The following is an 18,353-nucleotide window of genomic DNA, read 5'->3' as shown; positions in this document are numbered from 1 at the left end:
AGCGCGCTGCCGGATATCTTCGCTAAAGTAGCTGATGCTAAAGGTGTCCCTGTTCCCGTGCCTTTAGCCCAGCATCCGACTGATGACCTGGCTGGAAAATTCGCCCCAGCTCATCCAACTCGCCAAGATCCGGTTTGGCCCCGTTTCCCTGCCGTACCTGCTTACCTGTTGGGAGCGGCGGCGGAGCCGCTTCAGCTGAAGGCACCGCTGTCCACCTTCACACCCATCATGAGGGTGGAGTCCCTGACGGATTAGGGGTTTCTCCCAGTTCTTGCTTTGGAGCCCAGTCTGTCGGCAGTGTTGGGGTTAGGTCGGCCCGGCGCGTCCCACCAGTGTTCCGCTCAGGTCGCTGCGGCGACGAACAATACCGACTTCCTGGCCTACTCCATCTCCAAGAAGGCTCGGGAAATGGAGCTGCCACCGGAAGATGTGGAGGAATTCTGCAATTTTGCGGACACCATCCTTAACCTCTGTGTGGCGTCGGCTGTGTGCTCCTCCCGCATCACTTCCTGGCAGACCTTGCTACAGCGACAGATGTGGCTTCGGCTCTCCTCTCCATTCCCGAGGATTTTAAGAGGGAGTTACTGGAGGGACTGATCAGTCCGGATGGGCTGTTCGGTCCTCATTTCCAGTCTGTACTGGGGCAGATGCAGACCTCTCAAGAGGAGCCTGAACGGGTCAGGAGACATGGGTCTCTTAGTCGCTTTGGCTTCCGTTTCTCCCATACCACCGGCTTCTGGCGGGATCGCCGTGATCAGCGGCATCAGCAGAGATGCTTCACGGCCGCTGTCGCAGCTCCCCAAGTTCCTCCGCCCACTGCTCCTTCTACTCAGTCGCAGCAACATCGCAGAGGTGGGCAGTTGGTGTGCGCCTGGTCCAACCCTCCGCAGGAGTCACGGCGGAGATTTAAGAAATGACTGGTGGGGGGGGATGTGTGTAAAACTGCTGATTGTTTTGAAATAAAAGACGGAATTTTCACTCAGAGCATGTTTCTGGTTTATTCCGGCTCAGCCAGATCGTACGATCTCGCTGTGCTTTCCTCACACACATCCTCCACTCCAAATGAGACGGCCCCTTTTAAACGGGCGTTTAAGAGGCCCCACGATCTCACAGTTTCAAAGCATGACTCCACGAGAGCATCCTATGCTGCTCCGGTAGAGCTGCGCTCGCTGCCATCTCCCTCCTGTCCTCCCCAGCTGTCAGTGGGTGAGATCACAGAGGATGCACAACAGCAGCTCCCTACGAAGCGGCGCACCAGTGATGCCCCCGCTCAACACCAAGCTGCGAGCCTGGGTGAATATCCCCCTAGTGAGACTGGTTTACAGTCCCCATTGGTTTCCGAATCGGGTAAAGGTGGTAGGGGCTCTAGCCTGGCTCGTATCCATGAGCACCACGGGACGGCAGATAAATGCGCAGCCGCTCTCAGAGCACTATTCCGAGTGGCGGCGCGTATGTTCCCTGGACAGGTGGATGGACAGACTGATCAGCAGAGGTTACACGCTGCAGTTCCTGTCTCCCCCCCCACCGTTCAGAAGGATTTTGGAGACAGTTCTGTCCTCCCCGGAGCAGAGCTCCGCCCCTATGTCAGAACTGCAGGAACTCCTGATAAAAAACGTCATTTCCAGGGTTCCTCACGAGGAGGGAAACACGGGGTTTTACTCCCGATATTTTCTAGTTCCCAAGAAAACAGGAGGAATGAGGCCGATTCTCGATCTGTCCCTATTCAACAAAACGATCATGGAGAGACGTTTCCACATGCTGACAGTGAGACAGGTGATGGAGAACGTTCGCCAGAACGACTGGTTCACCTCCATAGATTTGAAGCATGCTTATTTTCACATCCCCATCATCCCGAAACACCGCAAATATCTGGGTTTCGCTTATCAGGGGATCTTATTTCAGTACAACCGCCTGCTGTTCGGTTACTCTCTCGCCCCACGCACGTGTGTGAAGACGGCGTTGCAGCCGCTGTTCTCGGCAGCTGATTAACAGAAATTTAGCTTTCAGCACCATTAAAATTTATGCTGCAGCTATTTCCTCCTGTCATGAGGGTTTTGGTGACAGAACGGTTTTTAACCACCCACTGATAAAGCGTTTTCTGCAGGGTGGACATAGACACAGACCCGTGTCATGCCCTCTAGTCTCTCAGTGGGATTTAGCGCTCGTCCTGCGCGCGCTTGTTAATGCCCCATTTGAGAGGCTCCACTTAAAATTCTGTTTTTTAAAACAGCCCTGCTATTAGCTCTGACATCTGCGAAGAAAGTGAGCCTGCACAAATCATGACCCAGATTGGTCAATTGTTTTTTGATGTTTACATTTGATCACTGGGAACCAAAATCAAAAAGCTTATACCTTTTATCCTTAATCATGGAAAGAAATCGATATGGTGACATCATGGCAAAAGTAAATTATTAAACCCTGACCCAGCAGAATGCTGTAAATTTTATGACCCTTATGACAATACTCACACAATATGCCACTCAGGGGGGCATCAGGGGCCACGCACTTCCAAGGTGTGATAGAACCTGATGCCATAAAATGGCCTCATTTCTGCAAGTCTGAACAAGCTTAGAAAGGCTTTTCCATGCCAACGTACAATTCAAGCTGGAAAATGTGACAGCAGCTTTTGTTTTTCCATAAAGAACTTTCCCATTTAACCTTTGTTTTAATAGATAACAACAATGTGGAATCTCATATGTTTTTGTACACTTAGATAGAAAAAATAAATAAATTAAAACCTGGTAAACAAAATATTTTTTTAATCATACACCTTATATGCAAAACACCAGAACTGAAAGCGGGTGTATTAAAACAGTTTGGCGTGACCAATGAAAAATCTGTTGGCTGCAAATTACATTATCACACAGCCAAAACGGGAACTTCCATAAACATATCTGCAATTAGACCAGGAAAAAGAATGTCGTGCCCTTTATAACTGCACTGTTTAAAAACTCCAAACAGGGTACTGAAAACCTATATCTGAAGATTTTGTTTTAGCTTTTTGTTCTATTTTGATGAAGTTATGCAAACGTAATAAGTAACAAAGATTAACACGTCTGAAATAACAGTAATACAAGCTTCGTAAATGACTGCAGCATTTTTCCTTTAGTGTTTTTCTTGTTGAAACTATATTCAGTTCAATTCAAGAATACTTAATTACTTAATTAATCCCAAAGGGAAATATGATGGTAAAAATCATTCTTGGGGAGTTTTAATAATGCTTGGAAATGGTGCCAGTTCCTAACTGAGTCAACTGAGTATCTACTGTTTCAGACTAAATAAAATATGGTTTTGTTCCTACACATATTGATAGTAAGGTGATTTATTTTTTTACCAGGGCTCTGTTAGATTTCATTTAGCTTTGTGAAGTCACAAAGTGTTCCTTGCATGTTTTTGTAATAAGTTCGCTTTCGAGGTGGAATTTCATTTTTTTAAGATGCATTCTTCATAAAAAGAAAACGTTGCCATACATATGAAAATTCTGGTAAAGGGATTAAAAAGGTGTACAAATTCATATTTCTTAACCCCACTTAATATGAGCAGTAAATATGCATAGTACATATTTCTAATTCAGACTTTTATCTAAATCATTTTTGTTCACAGTAACTTGCACAAGTTTTTAAATGCCTTGAACCTGTCCACAAAAAAACAAACATCTATGTATTTCATTGAAATTTTATTTTGATAGACCAACACAGTGCATAGTTGTTAATTTTGCTTTGCAACCTGGCTAAAACCAAGTCGAACTGTAGGAAAAGGAATGCTGAAGAACGATTTTCAAGTCTTTGCACCACTTCTCATTTGGACAGAGGTCTGGACATTGACTGGGCCACACACTAATTTGCCTTGATCCAAACTATTCAATTTAAGCAATGGCTGTATGTTCAGGGACCTTTTTGTAACTTAAAGGTGTTAGAAGCCTCTATCAGGTTTTCCTGTAGGATTGCCCTGTATTTAGCTCCAACCAACATCCCATCAACTCTTCCAAACATTCCAACACCATGATGCTGCCACTACCAATTTTCACTTTGGGTTTGGTGTGTTCATGGTGAGGTGCAATGTTAGTTTACACTGTGTCACAGTAATTATATTATACACTCTTCGTCGTTATTTACTAATTAAGTGACATCTAAATACACTTGAATCCAGTGAATGTTATTCAGAGGTATTAGAGTAAAGGTATGAGTAATGGTAGAGTACTGCATATGTACAACATACTGTCAGTTTTGATTTATATATAATTTTGCATCCCATGAATACATTGTTATCTGCTTCAAATTGACTCCTTACTTTGTGTTGGTTTATCACATTTAATCCCACTAAAACCCATTGAAGAATTAGGTGAAAACAGTTTTAAAAGTTGCTGAAATTTATGACACGCAGCAGAAGTGAAAGGCAAACCCTGATGTACCAGGCTCTGCAGCATATGATGTTTAATTACTACACTGAGACGAATTAATCTACTGGAAGGTGACATTGACCCAGACACCATGCGTTTACAGTAATGGACATGCTGCTATGAATGGCACTGCTGATTGTCTTTTCAGCAAAATATTTGTTTACTGCAGGGTGTCTTTGTGTCACCATGGCTGCTCTGTCAGCATCCAAAGTGCCTTAAATTCCAGTGTGAACCAGCGAGTGGCACAGTCCACTGTTGCATGGAAATGGCACTGGTGTTGGAGTAGGGAGAAGAGCACATTTCCTGCATACCTCCCCCTGTTGCCTCTACATTCTGCCTTTCCCCCTCCCACTTGGGTCTTGCAATCGAGAGTGACTCGCTAAAAGCATGCTCTTCTCTCTCGCCTCTCTACTTCTGACACACTCTCTCCCTTCTCTCTGTTACTCTCCCTCAGTCAAAGACCGGAGTCTCAGAAAGCAGCTGAATCTTCTCGTAATCCCCCCACTAAGCATCATTTCATTGATGCTTTCTCTCTCTCTCTCTCTCTCTTTAAGCACTTTTCCTTTAAACTGTTTTTCACAGCTGCTCAGGTGACATTAGGTGTCTGGATGCTACTGAGCTGAAAAGGATAGAGAGATTGTAAGATAACTTTTAATGCTGCAATCAGCGTAACACTTATGTCATCAGAAGAGGAATGCGTGTTTTGTACTGCGTGAGCCATTAGGATATTTTTCCCTTTTACGAGTGCTGGACATAGATTTTTTTCCCCTTTTTTTTCGCTGAATCTTTCATCTCTGAGTGTTTCTTTGTAAGATGTATGGTGACTTTTATGGTGTGAGATTTTTTCAGTAAGTGGAAAGTTTGGAACAAGGGATGGCTGATGGAACTGCAGCTGTCTACTGAAGCTTTTCTCCAAGACATCAAGGTAAGAGTATTTATTATTCATTTGTCAGTTTGCAGACAGGCTTGTCTTAAACATCTGTTTAAGCATGTTCTTAGGGAACATGTCTATGAGTGAGAGATGTAATAAGATGTTAACCAAAACTGTCTGCTTTCTGGTACAGTTTCAGTCAAAAAGAGAACTACAGCACTGAAAACTAATTTGCCTCTTCTGTTTTTGCTTTTGTCACATTTAAATGTTTCAGATCATAAAACTAAGTTTAAGAACAGACCAAGATAACCTGAATTAATACAAGAAGCAGTTTTCACATTTTCAAAAAAATCCCATTATAGTTAAATTATGAATAAACTGATATTAACCACATGTGGGTTCAATTTCATTAGCCACAACCAGTCCTGATTGCTGCCAGACCCGTAGAATCAAATCTCTCAAATAGAACCTGTATGACAACATGACGTAGGCTAAGCAAGTAGGCTAAGTTCTGGCAATGGCCAGAACCAATACTAAAGACTTGACTTAAGCCACAACTTCACACCGACTACAAATAATAAGTATTATCATGAATTGCATAATTTAAGGATTCATGAGGATTCTTCTCTTTTGCAAATTTCTTGGTCCAATTTGCAATGAACTAAGATTTCGTTATAACAAAGGTACAATAGATAAAAATAAATTGTGTAATTTAGCTTGATTAGCATGAATACTGCCAATAATTCAGTACGATTTGGAAGAATCTATTAAGAATACTGGACATTAGGAATCAGGTAACAATATGGTGAATGCATCTAAGAGTCAGATACGATTTAATTTAAATTTATAATTGTTGACAATTTATGGGATTTTCCATCATATAAAGAGAGGAGGGACTAGTGGGAGTAAAAGGTACTTGAATTATGATTGTTGATATTTAGAAGTTAAAATGTTTTAGGTGAAGTCATTGTTTTTGCCAATAAAATGTAAAACTAAAGTGCTTTTCTTTAGACATAAAATGCAATAATAAAAGAAATTATAATTTTTGTTTTATATTTCTTATCTATTTAAAAATATTTTGGATTTTTGCTTGGATTTTTAAAGTTTGGTTTTATTATTTTCCTTATTTTTTTTTATTATTTTCCTAGGGTAGAACAGAGATTTGGTCAGGTATAGGGGGTATAATGGCCCTGTTGTCAAGACAATTAAGAATTGCCGATTGAGTTAGGAATACATAGGAATTCCAAAAAATGACCTACGAATTTGCTAATAAACTGAGATTTGTTGGATTTGGGAGTTTGGAACCAAAATTTTCAACAGCTTAAAACTTTTGCCACAAATTCCAAATGACTCAGGAATTGCAAGAACTGAATCAGAATAAAATACAAATCAGTTACAAATTCGGGAACTTATTACGATTTAAACAAGAACCCTGAAATTCGGCAATTCTTGGCAAGTCATATTATTCGTGGGCTGTGTGGAATGGGGTTATTAGACTTGTGCGTCTAAGTTTGAAGACTCAACCACACGCACACCTGTTTGAGTCCGCAAAGTTGGTTTTTCTGGTACTAATCAGATTGCGTGTGTAAAATTAGTGGAACAGCAGGCGCAAAGGTTTTAGCGTGTTTGCCTTCATGAATATGCAAAACATTTGATAATGACCCAAACACGCAAATGTATGGGATGGAGATATGCAAATCCAATCCTTTACCACCCGCATTGCAATTTATCAAACCATAAACGAATTGTGGGTTCTGATTTTGCGTCTAGAATTTGCACGTTTGAAATGCAGGTGCTAACTGGGACCCAAAAATGTCTGCTGTCACTTTGGTCAGAAGGAGGCAGAGATAGAATGACAAATGATGGGGAGAGAGAATCTTCTGTACATGTGTCAACAGATTTGGGTTATCAAAAATAAAAATAGATGAGAATAGAGGATTCTAGGATTATGTAAGGTCTGATTTGGAGCCAATCACAAACAAAAGCGATGACATTTCTCCAATGATAAAACTTCACTTTTTTTCTTGAGTCTGGATCATTCCAGTGCACCATCGCTGTTAGTGAGATCATCTGCTGCTGAAGTGGGCACAAACCTGATCATGACAAAGTGCGCACTTAATTGATCAAGTGCACACAGCCTTTTAACTGTAATTGCACATCAGGTAAAGGACCCACTGTGCTGTGATGTTGATAATATTATTAATAATATGAGTAGTGTAATAAAGTAATTATAAGGCAGATTAAATCCTTCATTTGCAAACTGGATGCTAAAATCACTTCTTAGCTGGTGAAAAATCATAATTTTAAGGCGGCCCATTTCATGTGGTGAGAAAAACTGTATGCTTTAACATTGTCACTAAACAAAACACACTGCATTATTGACAGTAACATTGTGTCATTGCAGAGCAATCAGAGCTGGATCAGTTTGATAACGTTCTTTGAATGTGAACATATACCAGGGGTGGGTTTATACATTGAAAAATAATTTTGTGTCACCAAAAAACAATTTAAACAGTCAAACATGTTGAATATCATTAGAATACTGGCAAAACAAACAAAACGAATTCAGTAAAATCATTGGAAATATTTTATTTTTACGTATATAATTGTTCGATTTAACACTAGAACTCCCAGAATTCTAACACTACTAGAACTCCCAAGCCCGTCAATTTGACGGTGAGCATTCTGGATGCGAGGCGGTGATGACGTCATCACATTACATTGGTCAGAATGCTACAGGTTTTCTTGTACACTATAAAATGATGGTTTTGACAAGAATTAATAAGAGTATTTGATCAAAACCTATTATGTTTTATTATTATTTATAAATAGTACTGAAAAATAATACAGAGTAGTGGGTACATTTAAAAAAAAAGCTTTACTAATCTGACCAAAAGCTGGACAGCTCCATGTTACGCCCCCCTTTCACTTCGCGGACATAATCTAGTGCTAAAAATGCTTTCAACTCATCCACATTCATGTCCGAGGAGGAATCATCTCCTAAAACTCTGCGGGCCTCAGCCACCCTGCAGCCCTGAACATGGATGAGCATTTCGGCGTCCTCCAAGCAGAGGAACGCGGTCTGGGCATCTTGGATCTGGCGCTCTGTCAACGTGTTCTGGCTCTGACGCCTCCCTCTACTTTCTTCCTCCCCTACTACTGTCCACACAGTGCCATCCTTTCCAATCTCCTCCTTCTTCCCAGGTGTGTGCTCGTCTTGCGATGAAAACGCTGTAAAGCACAAAATAGATTGTTGTTACTGGGCTACTATATCTATGATCTAACTTATTGTTTATTTCTTTTTCCATTATTAGTACCTTGTTTTTTAGTTGTTCTCCTGCCAGAGAGCTGGTTTGCTGGATTTATAGCTGGGCACTGATCATCTGGCTCGTCTCCCTGTCTCTGAACCTGCGCTGATTGTGGCACTGTTGCTATAGTTTATATATTATTAGTTTACTAATCTATAAACTATAGCCTAAAATTATAAAATCGTTACATAGACTAGTCTTTTACTTCCTTGAAATAATGCGCCACAACCTTCTGTTAACGGGACGACTCGTGTTTTTTAGCCGGGGGAGGCTCACTCTCTGACCCGCTGTCACTGGAACTGAACGCTAACCAAGAGCCGTAAGAATCCCTCTCGACCCCAGAATCACAATCATGTAATTTTTTAAGCATTTCCAATGCCTCTTGAGCAGAAAATATCCTTCTAGAAGCCATTTGTAGGATGCCAACAATCTCCTTCTCAGACTGCGTTCTAGAGTGGCGGTTGCTAGGCAACGCTCGCGCGTACTCGGCCGCGGGAAAAAAATATCAATGTAAATAATAGGGCTGTCAAAATAGCGGTTGTGGTAGTTAGAGGTAGAAATACTTAGATCTTTTATTTACTTTGTTATTTTTTTAAAATAGAGACATAGGAACACACAAGACATAGGTTCAGAAAAAGTCAGGATGCCAGGAAGATAACAGTTTTAATAAACCAGAGTTATGGCATGTCAAACTTTCAAAACCGTCAAATTGGCCCTGGGAGTTCTAGTGTTAAATTCTTTCCAGGACAGTGATGTGATGTCATGTTTTAAAATTAGTAAAGCTATAGCATACAGATTGCCAACTCCTGCAACAAACTATTTTTTAAGTTGCTAATATTACGTTCAGGCTTCAATATTGCAGCTGTTTATAATAACCTCCGAACTCTTCAAACATTTACTCTCAAATAAAAAGAACAAGAACATGGTGAGTCTCCAAAAAGAATTAAAAGATCAGGGGAGGCAAACCTCTAATAAATAAATAAATTGACAGACATATTTGTCTTTTATGTTGTTAATACAGATTTGTTACGAGTTATGTCAAGCAACACAGTTAAGCTGTGCACTGTGTTGTCAGCCTAGACCAGCTGCCCCGTGTGCACGCCGATGGCGGAGGGCGGGCGCTACTTTGGACACAGCTCTGCCCTTGCGCGCAATAGCCTGTAATCCAATAGCGAAGCACAATGTAGTTTTTGCCTCAGTGGGTCCATCCGAACCCCAAACATAAAGCATCTGCTCACAGAACAACTTCAAACGCAGCCTTCTGCAATTAGCACTCAGAAGCACCTAGTGCAAATGAACAGATAGGAGAAATAATCTTGTCAGGGCAGAGGTTGATATGACAAACATGCTGCTGTAAATAACGATGACAGTTCAGAAAAGCAGGAACAGAAAAACACAGCTCTTGTTAGCTTTTTCTCTAGTTCTGCTGGGGGGAGTAGCAGCCAGCCAGTAGGAGTAGAAGGTTTCCTCATTTAAGTAGGGCTGTCTGTACCTCTTTTCCACCTGTTATCCATTGTACATTGCAATATGAAAATTCCATGCACTTATTGCATGTGCATTTTTTTTTGGACAAGCAATTTAGCGCCCTCTATTCGGGACCTTTGAAGATCAGGCCCTTAATCTCAAATTGTCAGGGATGAAAAGCAGCTCATAAGTAGCCACCTTTGCGTTGAAAGGGTGTGTTTCATTTATTAGCAAGGGATTTTTGAGGACTGTGGGCTAGTTAGCTGTAGCTTTATAATGTCATGAATTGTTGTTAGGAGAGCCTAATCGCAGCAGCAAGCGGTGTAGATTCAAAAGCTGTTAGATAGATAACAGAATGTCAAGAACTTACAGAACAACTTTTCCACAAAGGGAATAACTCAGTAACCAGGTTATAAGTGAGTGCTTCATAGGTGAGTGATTGGCAGAATTGATGTTGGGTGACAGGAAGGTGGGGCAAGTGAACAGTAAACATAATTCTCAAGACTCTAGGGAACACACATGTACAAATCACAACACCGATACACATACTGGTTTATGAATGCACATGGCAAGCATGTCTCCAGATCTAAATCCCATTAAGCATCTGTTGGACCTCCTTAAACAGAAGGTGGAGGACAGCAAATCTCTGACATCCACCAGCTGAGTGATGTTGTCATGGAAAAGGATTCCAGTGGCAACCTGTGAAGCTCTAGTGAACTCTGTGGCTAAGAGGGCTAAGGCAGTGTTTGAAAATAAAGGTGGCCACAGAAAATATTGACACTTTGGACACAATTTGGCTGTTTTCACATAGGGGTGTTCTCACCTCTGTTGCCAGTGGTTTGTAATTAATTGCTGTGTGTGGAGTTATTTTGATGGGACAACACATTTACACTGTTATACAATCTGTACACAAACTACTTTAAATTGTATCAAAGTGTCATGTCTTCAGTGTTGTCCCATGAAAGGATATAGTAAAATTTTTACAAAAATGTGAAGAGTATTCTCACTTTTGTGAGATATTGTTTATGCATCAATCAACATAATAATTTGTGTTTACTTAAAATTATTGAAATGTTACTTGTGTTGAAAAACGCTAGCAATTCATTACAGGTGTATAGACTTCTTATATCCACTTTGTTTAAAATTAGAGGTTAGTTGGTCTGCTGGCATAACAAAACATTGAATGAATACATCCATCCATTTTTTATACCCACTTTTTCCAACATGGGGTTGTGGGGGAGCTGGTGACAATCTCTAGCGGACTGTGGGCAAAAGGTTGGGTACACCCTTGACAGGTTGCCAGTCCATTACAGGGCAATACGGAGTCACACAGGACAAACAACCTTGCAGACACCGATCCATATCTAAGGGCAATCTAGGAAGACAAATTAACCGTACACTTAATCTTTTGGACTGTGGGAGGAAGCTGGAGTATCCAGAGAGAACCCATGCATGCACAGGAGAACATGCAAGATAAACAAGAACTACAGACCATTGTTCAGTTAAAGGTCACAGACATCACATCATGGGGAACCAATTCATTTATGTCTTTGGGGAGGATGTGGCTAATAGTTAGGCCACATAGTTTTACCATCTTGCTTAAAACTACATTTATGTAGTAATGTGAACATTTAAGAAACTTCAAGGACAGGCTCACTTTATTTGGGACATTCAAAGATATTTTACTCCATCTGAATAAGTTTCAAGCAAACTTACTAATTATGTACTATTTTTAGAGCTTCATTCGCAATGGCATGAGCATTGATCGGGGGAAAGCGGAGGCTTTTTGGCTTCACATTCTCAGAAATGAGAGATACAGATTACTAAATGACAAGCAAAGAGAAAGTCTGAGCAGATGATTTGCATTTTCTGTCAGTAAATTGAGAAAAGGACTGACAGAATATTGGCCAGTTTTCCACTTTCTTTACAAGATGCCCTCCAATTAAGAGGCAGAGGTTTTAAATCCAGATATATACATACACTAAAAAATACACTCACTCTCTGATATTGGATCAATTCAATTCAGTTTATTTATATAGCGCCAATTCACAGCACATGTCGTCTCAAGGCACTTCACAATGTAAGGTACATACATTCCAATTAATCCTAATCTTTGAACAATACAGTCAGATTCAGTTATTTATTCAAATTGGATAAAAAGTTTTTCTATCTAAGGAAACCCAGTAGATTGCATCCAGTCAGTGACTTGCAGCATTCCCTCCTCCCAGATAAGCATGCAGACTTTTCCTGTTAAGGTTAAGCTAAGATTATGAAAATTTGTTAGATTTTCTTAATGCCTTTAATTTCAAAAGTTTACATACACAAAGATCAATATAGTTACTGAATGTAAGCATCTTGTCTGGTTAATTTGCAATGTTTAGGTTTATTGGAGGCACATGTGAATGTATTTTAAAGCAAAAACTCAAGGACATTACTTCTTTGTGTGACATCATGGAAAATCAACCAAGATAATATAGTGAAGACAACTCCAAACCTGCACATGTCCGGCTCATCTTTGTGTGCAATTTCCAGAAGCCTGAAGGTGCCAAGTCCTTCTGTTTAAACATAAATAATAAACAGAATGGAAATGTCTAGCCATCAGACCGTTTCTATATGACCGTTATTTAACCAGGTAAAGCCTCATTGAAGATAGGGATATCTTTTCCAACAGGGGCCTGGCAAATGTGGCAGGACAAGATCATGATACTGACTCAAAAGCATTTACAACAAGTTAAACTGTCTCTTTCCCGGTCTTTTAATATTGCCTTGAATTTACCAACAGTCACCATCTCTGTCAGCTTTGAGTCTTTCTGGAATTCATTTCCAGCAGAAGGGGATGGCATATATAAAAGCTCTCTTACCCAGTTCAATTCTGAGCCTGGGAACAGTCAGATGATAAAAAGCCCAAATCGTGAATACAGTGGTGTACTGAGTTTAATTTCTTTAGATTCTGGTGCTGAAAAAAAGTGTCATCAACCATAGTGCAGTTTTTGAACAAAAATCTAAATGTTTGGCCATGATGAACATTGTCACTTTTGGAAGGAAAAATGGAAAACTTGCAAGCACGAGACTACCATCCAAACTGTCATGTACAAAGGTGGGAGCATCATGTTGTGTGGGGATTTTGCTGCAGGAGGGACTGGTGCGCTTCTCAAAATGGGCCCCATCAAAAAAGGAATATCATGTTGAAAGCAACATGTCAAGATTTCAGCCAGGAAGTTATAGCTTGGGTACAAATGAGTCGTTCCATCGTAAAATGATGCTAAGCATAACACCAAATTAGTTACAAAGTACCTTAAAGACAATGAAGTCAATGATTTTTGAGCCCTGGCCTCAGTCTTACAGAACATTTGTGTGCAAAGATAAAAAGGTGTATGTGAGCAAGGTGGCCTACAAAACCAACCTGGAAACTATTATGAGACGTATGTAGAAGTATGCCCAAAACATTTTACCCAAGCTTCAGATACAGTTTTCTTAATTCTGACATTTGGGAAATAAAAATTATTTTGGTTATCCTAACTGAACAGAAACAAGAAATGTTTATTCTGATTTAATGTCAGACAGTGAGGAAAAAGAGGATACTTATATAATATCAAATTTTGTCTGATATTTTCTTCTCTACATACAGGAATGACAACAGCACCCATGGAGCCTGTAGGAGTCTTGGTGGAAAGGAGCACTAATGCTACTGACCCTCCCCTGAGCTCGCATGAGGATACAGCTGCCACCTTCACCATTGGGACCATCCTCTCCATCATGTGCTTTGTTGGAGTCTCAGGGAACATTTACACCCTGGTGGTCATGTGCCACTCTATGAGGACTGCAGCCTCAATGTACATCTACATTATAAACTTAGCTTTGGCAGATCTACTGTATCTTCTCACCATCCCCTTTGTGGTCTGCACACACTTTCTGAAGGGATGGTACTTTGGAGACGCAGGGTGTCGGATACTGATCAGCATGGATTTTCTGACCATGCACGCCAGCATCTTCACGCTAACCATCATGAGCACGGAACGTTACTTTGCAGTACTCAAGCCGCTGGACACGGTCAAGCGATCTAAAAGTTACCGGAAGGCAATTGCGCTGCTGGTTTGGGTAGCCTCTCTAATCCTCACCTTACCTATGATTGTGAGCATTCAGCTTATGACGGTGGGCACTAAGGCAATGTGCCAACCCACTTTATCCCCACTGTCTTACAAGATTTATATCTCCTTTCTGTTTTGCACAAGTATTGTTGCTCCAGGACTGATCATTGGGTATCTCTACATCCAGCTAGCACGGACTTATTGGATATCACAAACAGAAAGCTTCAAGCAGACCAAGAAACTACCTAATCAAAAGGTAGGTCATTTAAAAATTATCTATTTACGGTGCCTTTCAAAAATGTTTATGTCAGGATCTATTTGTTAGGGTTGTATTTGTTTTCATTTCCCTTAGATCTGGTTTCTTTTAGTTTTGTCATTCTGTCTGGTCCCTTGTTTACCTTCTGTTCTGTGCTTATCTTGTTAGTCACACGCCCTCTGTCTCCCTGCAGCCCTGATCCACACCTGTTCCAGATTCCTCCTGATTGCCTGTCTCTGCTCTATTGTTCTCACTCAACCTACCTCAGTTTATAAGCTCTCTGGTTTGCCCTGTTCCACACTGGTTCCTTCTGTTAACACCCAGTTATCCTCGCTACCTACCCTGCATCTTTGCCCTGGTCCATTCCTGAGTTCCTCCATGTCTGTTGCCTGGATTTCCCTGCACCTGCCACCAACCTGCTTATGTTGTAATTCACCTGCCTGTACCTGTTCATCTATAAGTTCATTTTTTCATGAAAGCTTTTTTCAACTCCACTCAATCCTGAATTTGTGTCCTACCTTCAAAACTCAACACGCCAGATTACTTTTTTACATCTTGCCCAGTTACAACCTACACCAAACTTGGGCATATTTCATTTCAATTTTAGGTGACAGAACACCTTAATAATTAACAATGTGAAAAATTTGGCATACGTTTGCATTCAGCGCCCGTTTAATCCAGTGCCACTAAATAAAATGAAGTGCGGCCAATTCCCATCAGGCTACATATTTAGTCTCAGTATCTATTTTTTGAAGTTCTCAAGGTTTATTATTTATTTTCCACTAGTCCCTACTCAGCACGGTTCGGTATGGCTTTACTCGCGTTTTAGGCTTTTCTATTAGTAACATGCAACGATTACTATTTTAAGTACCTGCAGTTCCAACCAAGTCCTGCTGAAAACATGACATCAGAAGACTGTCGGTCACTGATTGGGCAGGGGCCTAGTCACTGCATATTTTAATTACAGATTTCTTCAACCGGTAAATCTGTGTATGCTGAGCTTATTTTGTATATGACCACCATAGAAGCTAGCATTAGGTAGCGTTAGCTTACCCTCATGTGTCCTCATGGCTTCTGTCTTTCTCCTGCAGCCTGCTTTGGCTCTTGTCTTTCACTCTGAGTTTGATAACAGCCATAAACTGAGCAGCAATATGGCTTTTGTGTTTGTACCACTACAAATCATGCTACTTTTTCGCACTGTGGTGCCGCCTGCCTATTAACAATCCCAACCACATTGAGATGGTACTCAATTGTAATGGAAAACAAACTGAACAGTTTAAAGCCAACCTGACCTGACTGAGTTGAGTAGAGGAGGTACTAATGTAATATGACCTTTTGTAAACATTAGTGAACACATAAAGGTCAAGGAACACAACAGAGTTGTGAAGTTTTAAAGCTTGCGATTGCTTAGGTTGTAAAACATCCCAAATTTTGAATATCGTGCTGAGCCATCTTCATGAAATGGAAATGACACAACTGCAAACCTATGAATTATGCCTCAATGGACAAAGTTTGCCCCAGGACATATAAGATAGACTAGCACAGAAGTCCAATAACAAAACACCACTCGGATTCAGATCGGGGAGGCCATTCCTCCAGGTGTCACTGTCGTTTCCCACGTGGGCGTTGAAGTCCCCCAGCAGAATAATGGAGTCCCCGGGAGGGGCACTATCCAGCACCCCCGACAGGGACACCAAGTAGGCCGGGTACTCCGCACTACTGCTCGGCCCGTAGGCCGAAACAACAGTCAGAGACCTATCCCCAACCCGAAGGCGCAGGGATGCGACCCTCTCATCCACTGGGGGAAACCCCAAAATGAGAGGGCTGACCTGGGGGGCAACAAGCAAACCCACATCAGCCCGCCGCCTCTCCCAGTTGGCCACTCCAGAGTAGAAGAGAGTCCAACCCCTCTCAAGGAGATGGGTTCCAGAGCCCATGCTGTGCGTGGAGGTGAGCCCGACTATTTCTAGTCGATATCTCTCGAACTCCCACACAAGCTCAGGCTCCTTAACCACCAGCGAGGTGACATTTCACGTCCCTACAGCCAGCCTAAGCATCCGGGGATCGGGCTGCCGAGGTCTCCACCTTTGTCCGCCACCCAATCGTCTTTGCACCGGTCCCTCATGGTTCCCCCTGCAGGTGGTGGGCCCACTGGGGGATGCCTCGCGTCTCTCGTTCGGGCTTGGCCTGGCCGGGTACCGCGAGGAGCAACCCAGCCACCAGGCTCTCTCCGGCGAGTCCCAACCCCAGGTCTGGCTCCAGGGTGGGACCCCGGCTCCGCCGTACCGGGCAACGTCACGTGCCTCGATATAATAGTCCTCATGAAGGATTCTTGAGGACTGCGGCGGTAAGATCTGCGGTGCCTGTCGCGGCGGCAATCCCAGAACCCGGTGGTGGACACCGGCAGTAAGGGATGCTGTCAAGCTGAAGAAGGAGTCCTATCGGCTGTGGTTGGCTTGTGGGACTCCTGAGACGGCTGACGGGTACCGTGATGCCAAGCGTGCTGCGGCCCAGGCTGTGGCAGAGGCAAAAACCCGTGGCTGGGAGGAGTTTGGTGAGGACATGGAGAAGGACTACCGGTTGGCTCGAAGCGATTCTGGCAAACCGTCCGGCCTCAGGAGGGGGAAGCAGTGCTTCGCCAACACTGTTTATAGTGGGGGTGGGAGGCTGCTGACCTCGCCTGAGGACATTATTGGGTGGTGGAAGGAGTACTTCAAGGATCTCCTCAATCCTGCCATCACGCATTCCCTGGTTGGAAACAGAGGCTGTTGGACTCTTTTATCACCCAGGCTGAAATCACTGAGGTGGTTAAAAAGCTCCGTGGTGGCAAGGCTTCGGGGGTGGATGAGATCCACCCTGTGTACCTCAAATCTCTGGATGTTGTGGGGCTTTCATGGTTGACACGCCTCTTCAACATTGCGTGGCAGTCGGGGACAATGCCTCTGGACTGGCAGACTGGGGTGGTGGTCCCCCTTCACAAGAATGGGGACCGGAGGGTGTGTTCCAACTACAGGGGGATCACACTCCTCAGCCTCCCTGGTAAGGCCCACGCCAGGGTATTGGAGAGGAGAGTCCGGCCGCTTCAGGAGGAGCAGTGTGGTTTTCGTCCCGGCCGTGGAACACTGGACCAGCTCTATACCCTCTACAGGGCGCTCGAGGGTTCATGGGAGTTTGCTCAACCGGTTCACATGTGTTTTGTGATGCCCTGTGGAGGGTGCTCCAGGAGTATGGAATCGGGGGCCCTTTATTAGGGGCCATCCGGTCCCTGTAAGAGCGGAGCAGGAGTTTGGTGTGCATTGCCGGCACTAAGTTGGACCTGTTCCCAGTGCATGTTGGACTCCAGCAGGGCTGCCCTTTGTCGCCGGTCCTGTTCATAACTTTTATAGACAGGATTTCTAGACGCAGCCAAGGGCCGGAGGGGGTCTGGTTTGGGGACCAGTGGATTTCGTCTCTTCTTTTTGCAGATGACGTGGTCCTGCTGGCCCCCTCTAGCCAAGACCTACAGCATGCGCTGGGACGGTTCGCAGCCGAGTGTGAAGCGGCTGGGATGAAGATCAGCTCCTCCAAGTCAGAGGCCATGGTACTCGACCGGAAAAGGGTGGCTTGTCCTCTTCAGGTTGGAGGAGAGTTCCTGCCTCAAATGGAGGAGTTCAAGTATCTCGAGGTCTTGTTCACGAGTGAGGGAAGAATGGAGTGGGAGATCGATAGACGGATCGGTGCGGCTGCTGCAGTAATGGCGGAAAAGGGTGGCTTGTCCTCTTCAGGTTGGAGGGGAGTTCCTGCCTCAAGTGGAGGAGCATCTATACTGGATGTGTCCTGGACGTCTTCCTCGGGAGGCGTTCCAGGCACATCCCACCGGGAGGAGGCCCAGGGTCGGCCCAGGACGCGCTGGAAGGACTATGTCTCTCGGCTGGCCTGGGAATGCCTTGGGCTCCCCCCGGAGGAGCTGGAGGAGGTGTCTGGGGAG

At 43.2% G+C, this 18,353-nt stretch overlaps 1 protein-coding gene across 1 annotated transcript in view; it reads left to right on the top strand.

The window, feature by feature from the left end:
- The first annotated feature begins 4,829 nt into the window (after window positions 1–4,829).
- Window positions 4,830–18,353, top strand: part of LOC124875729 (urotensin-2 receptor) — a 161,189-nt gene continuing 147,665 nt past the window's right edge. The window contains exons 1-2 of the mRNA XM_047378082.1: window positions 4,830–5,324; window positions 13,671–14,386. Coding sequence (XP_047234038.1) covers window positions 13,673–14,386 — 714 coding nt within the window. The 5' untranslated portion in view covers window positions 4,830–5,324; window positions 13,671–13,672. The remainder of the gene's footprint in view (window positions 5,325–13,670; window positions 14,387–18,353) is intronic.

This window comes from Girardinichthys multiradiatus, chromosome 10, assembly GCF_021462225.1.
Source record: "Girardinichthys multiradiatus isolate DD_20200921_A chromosome 10, DD_fGirMul_XY1, whole genome shotgun sequence".
NCBI lineage: Eukaryota > Metazoa > Chordata > Actinopteri > Cyprinodontiformes > Goodeidae > Girardinichthys > Girardinichthys multiradiatus.
This window is presented reverse-complemented; position numbering and strand designations above follow the sequence as displayed.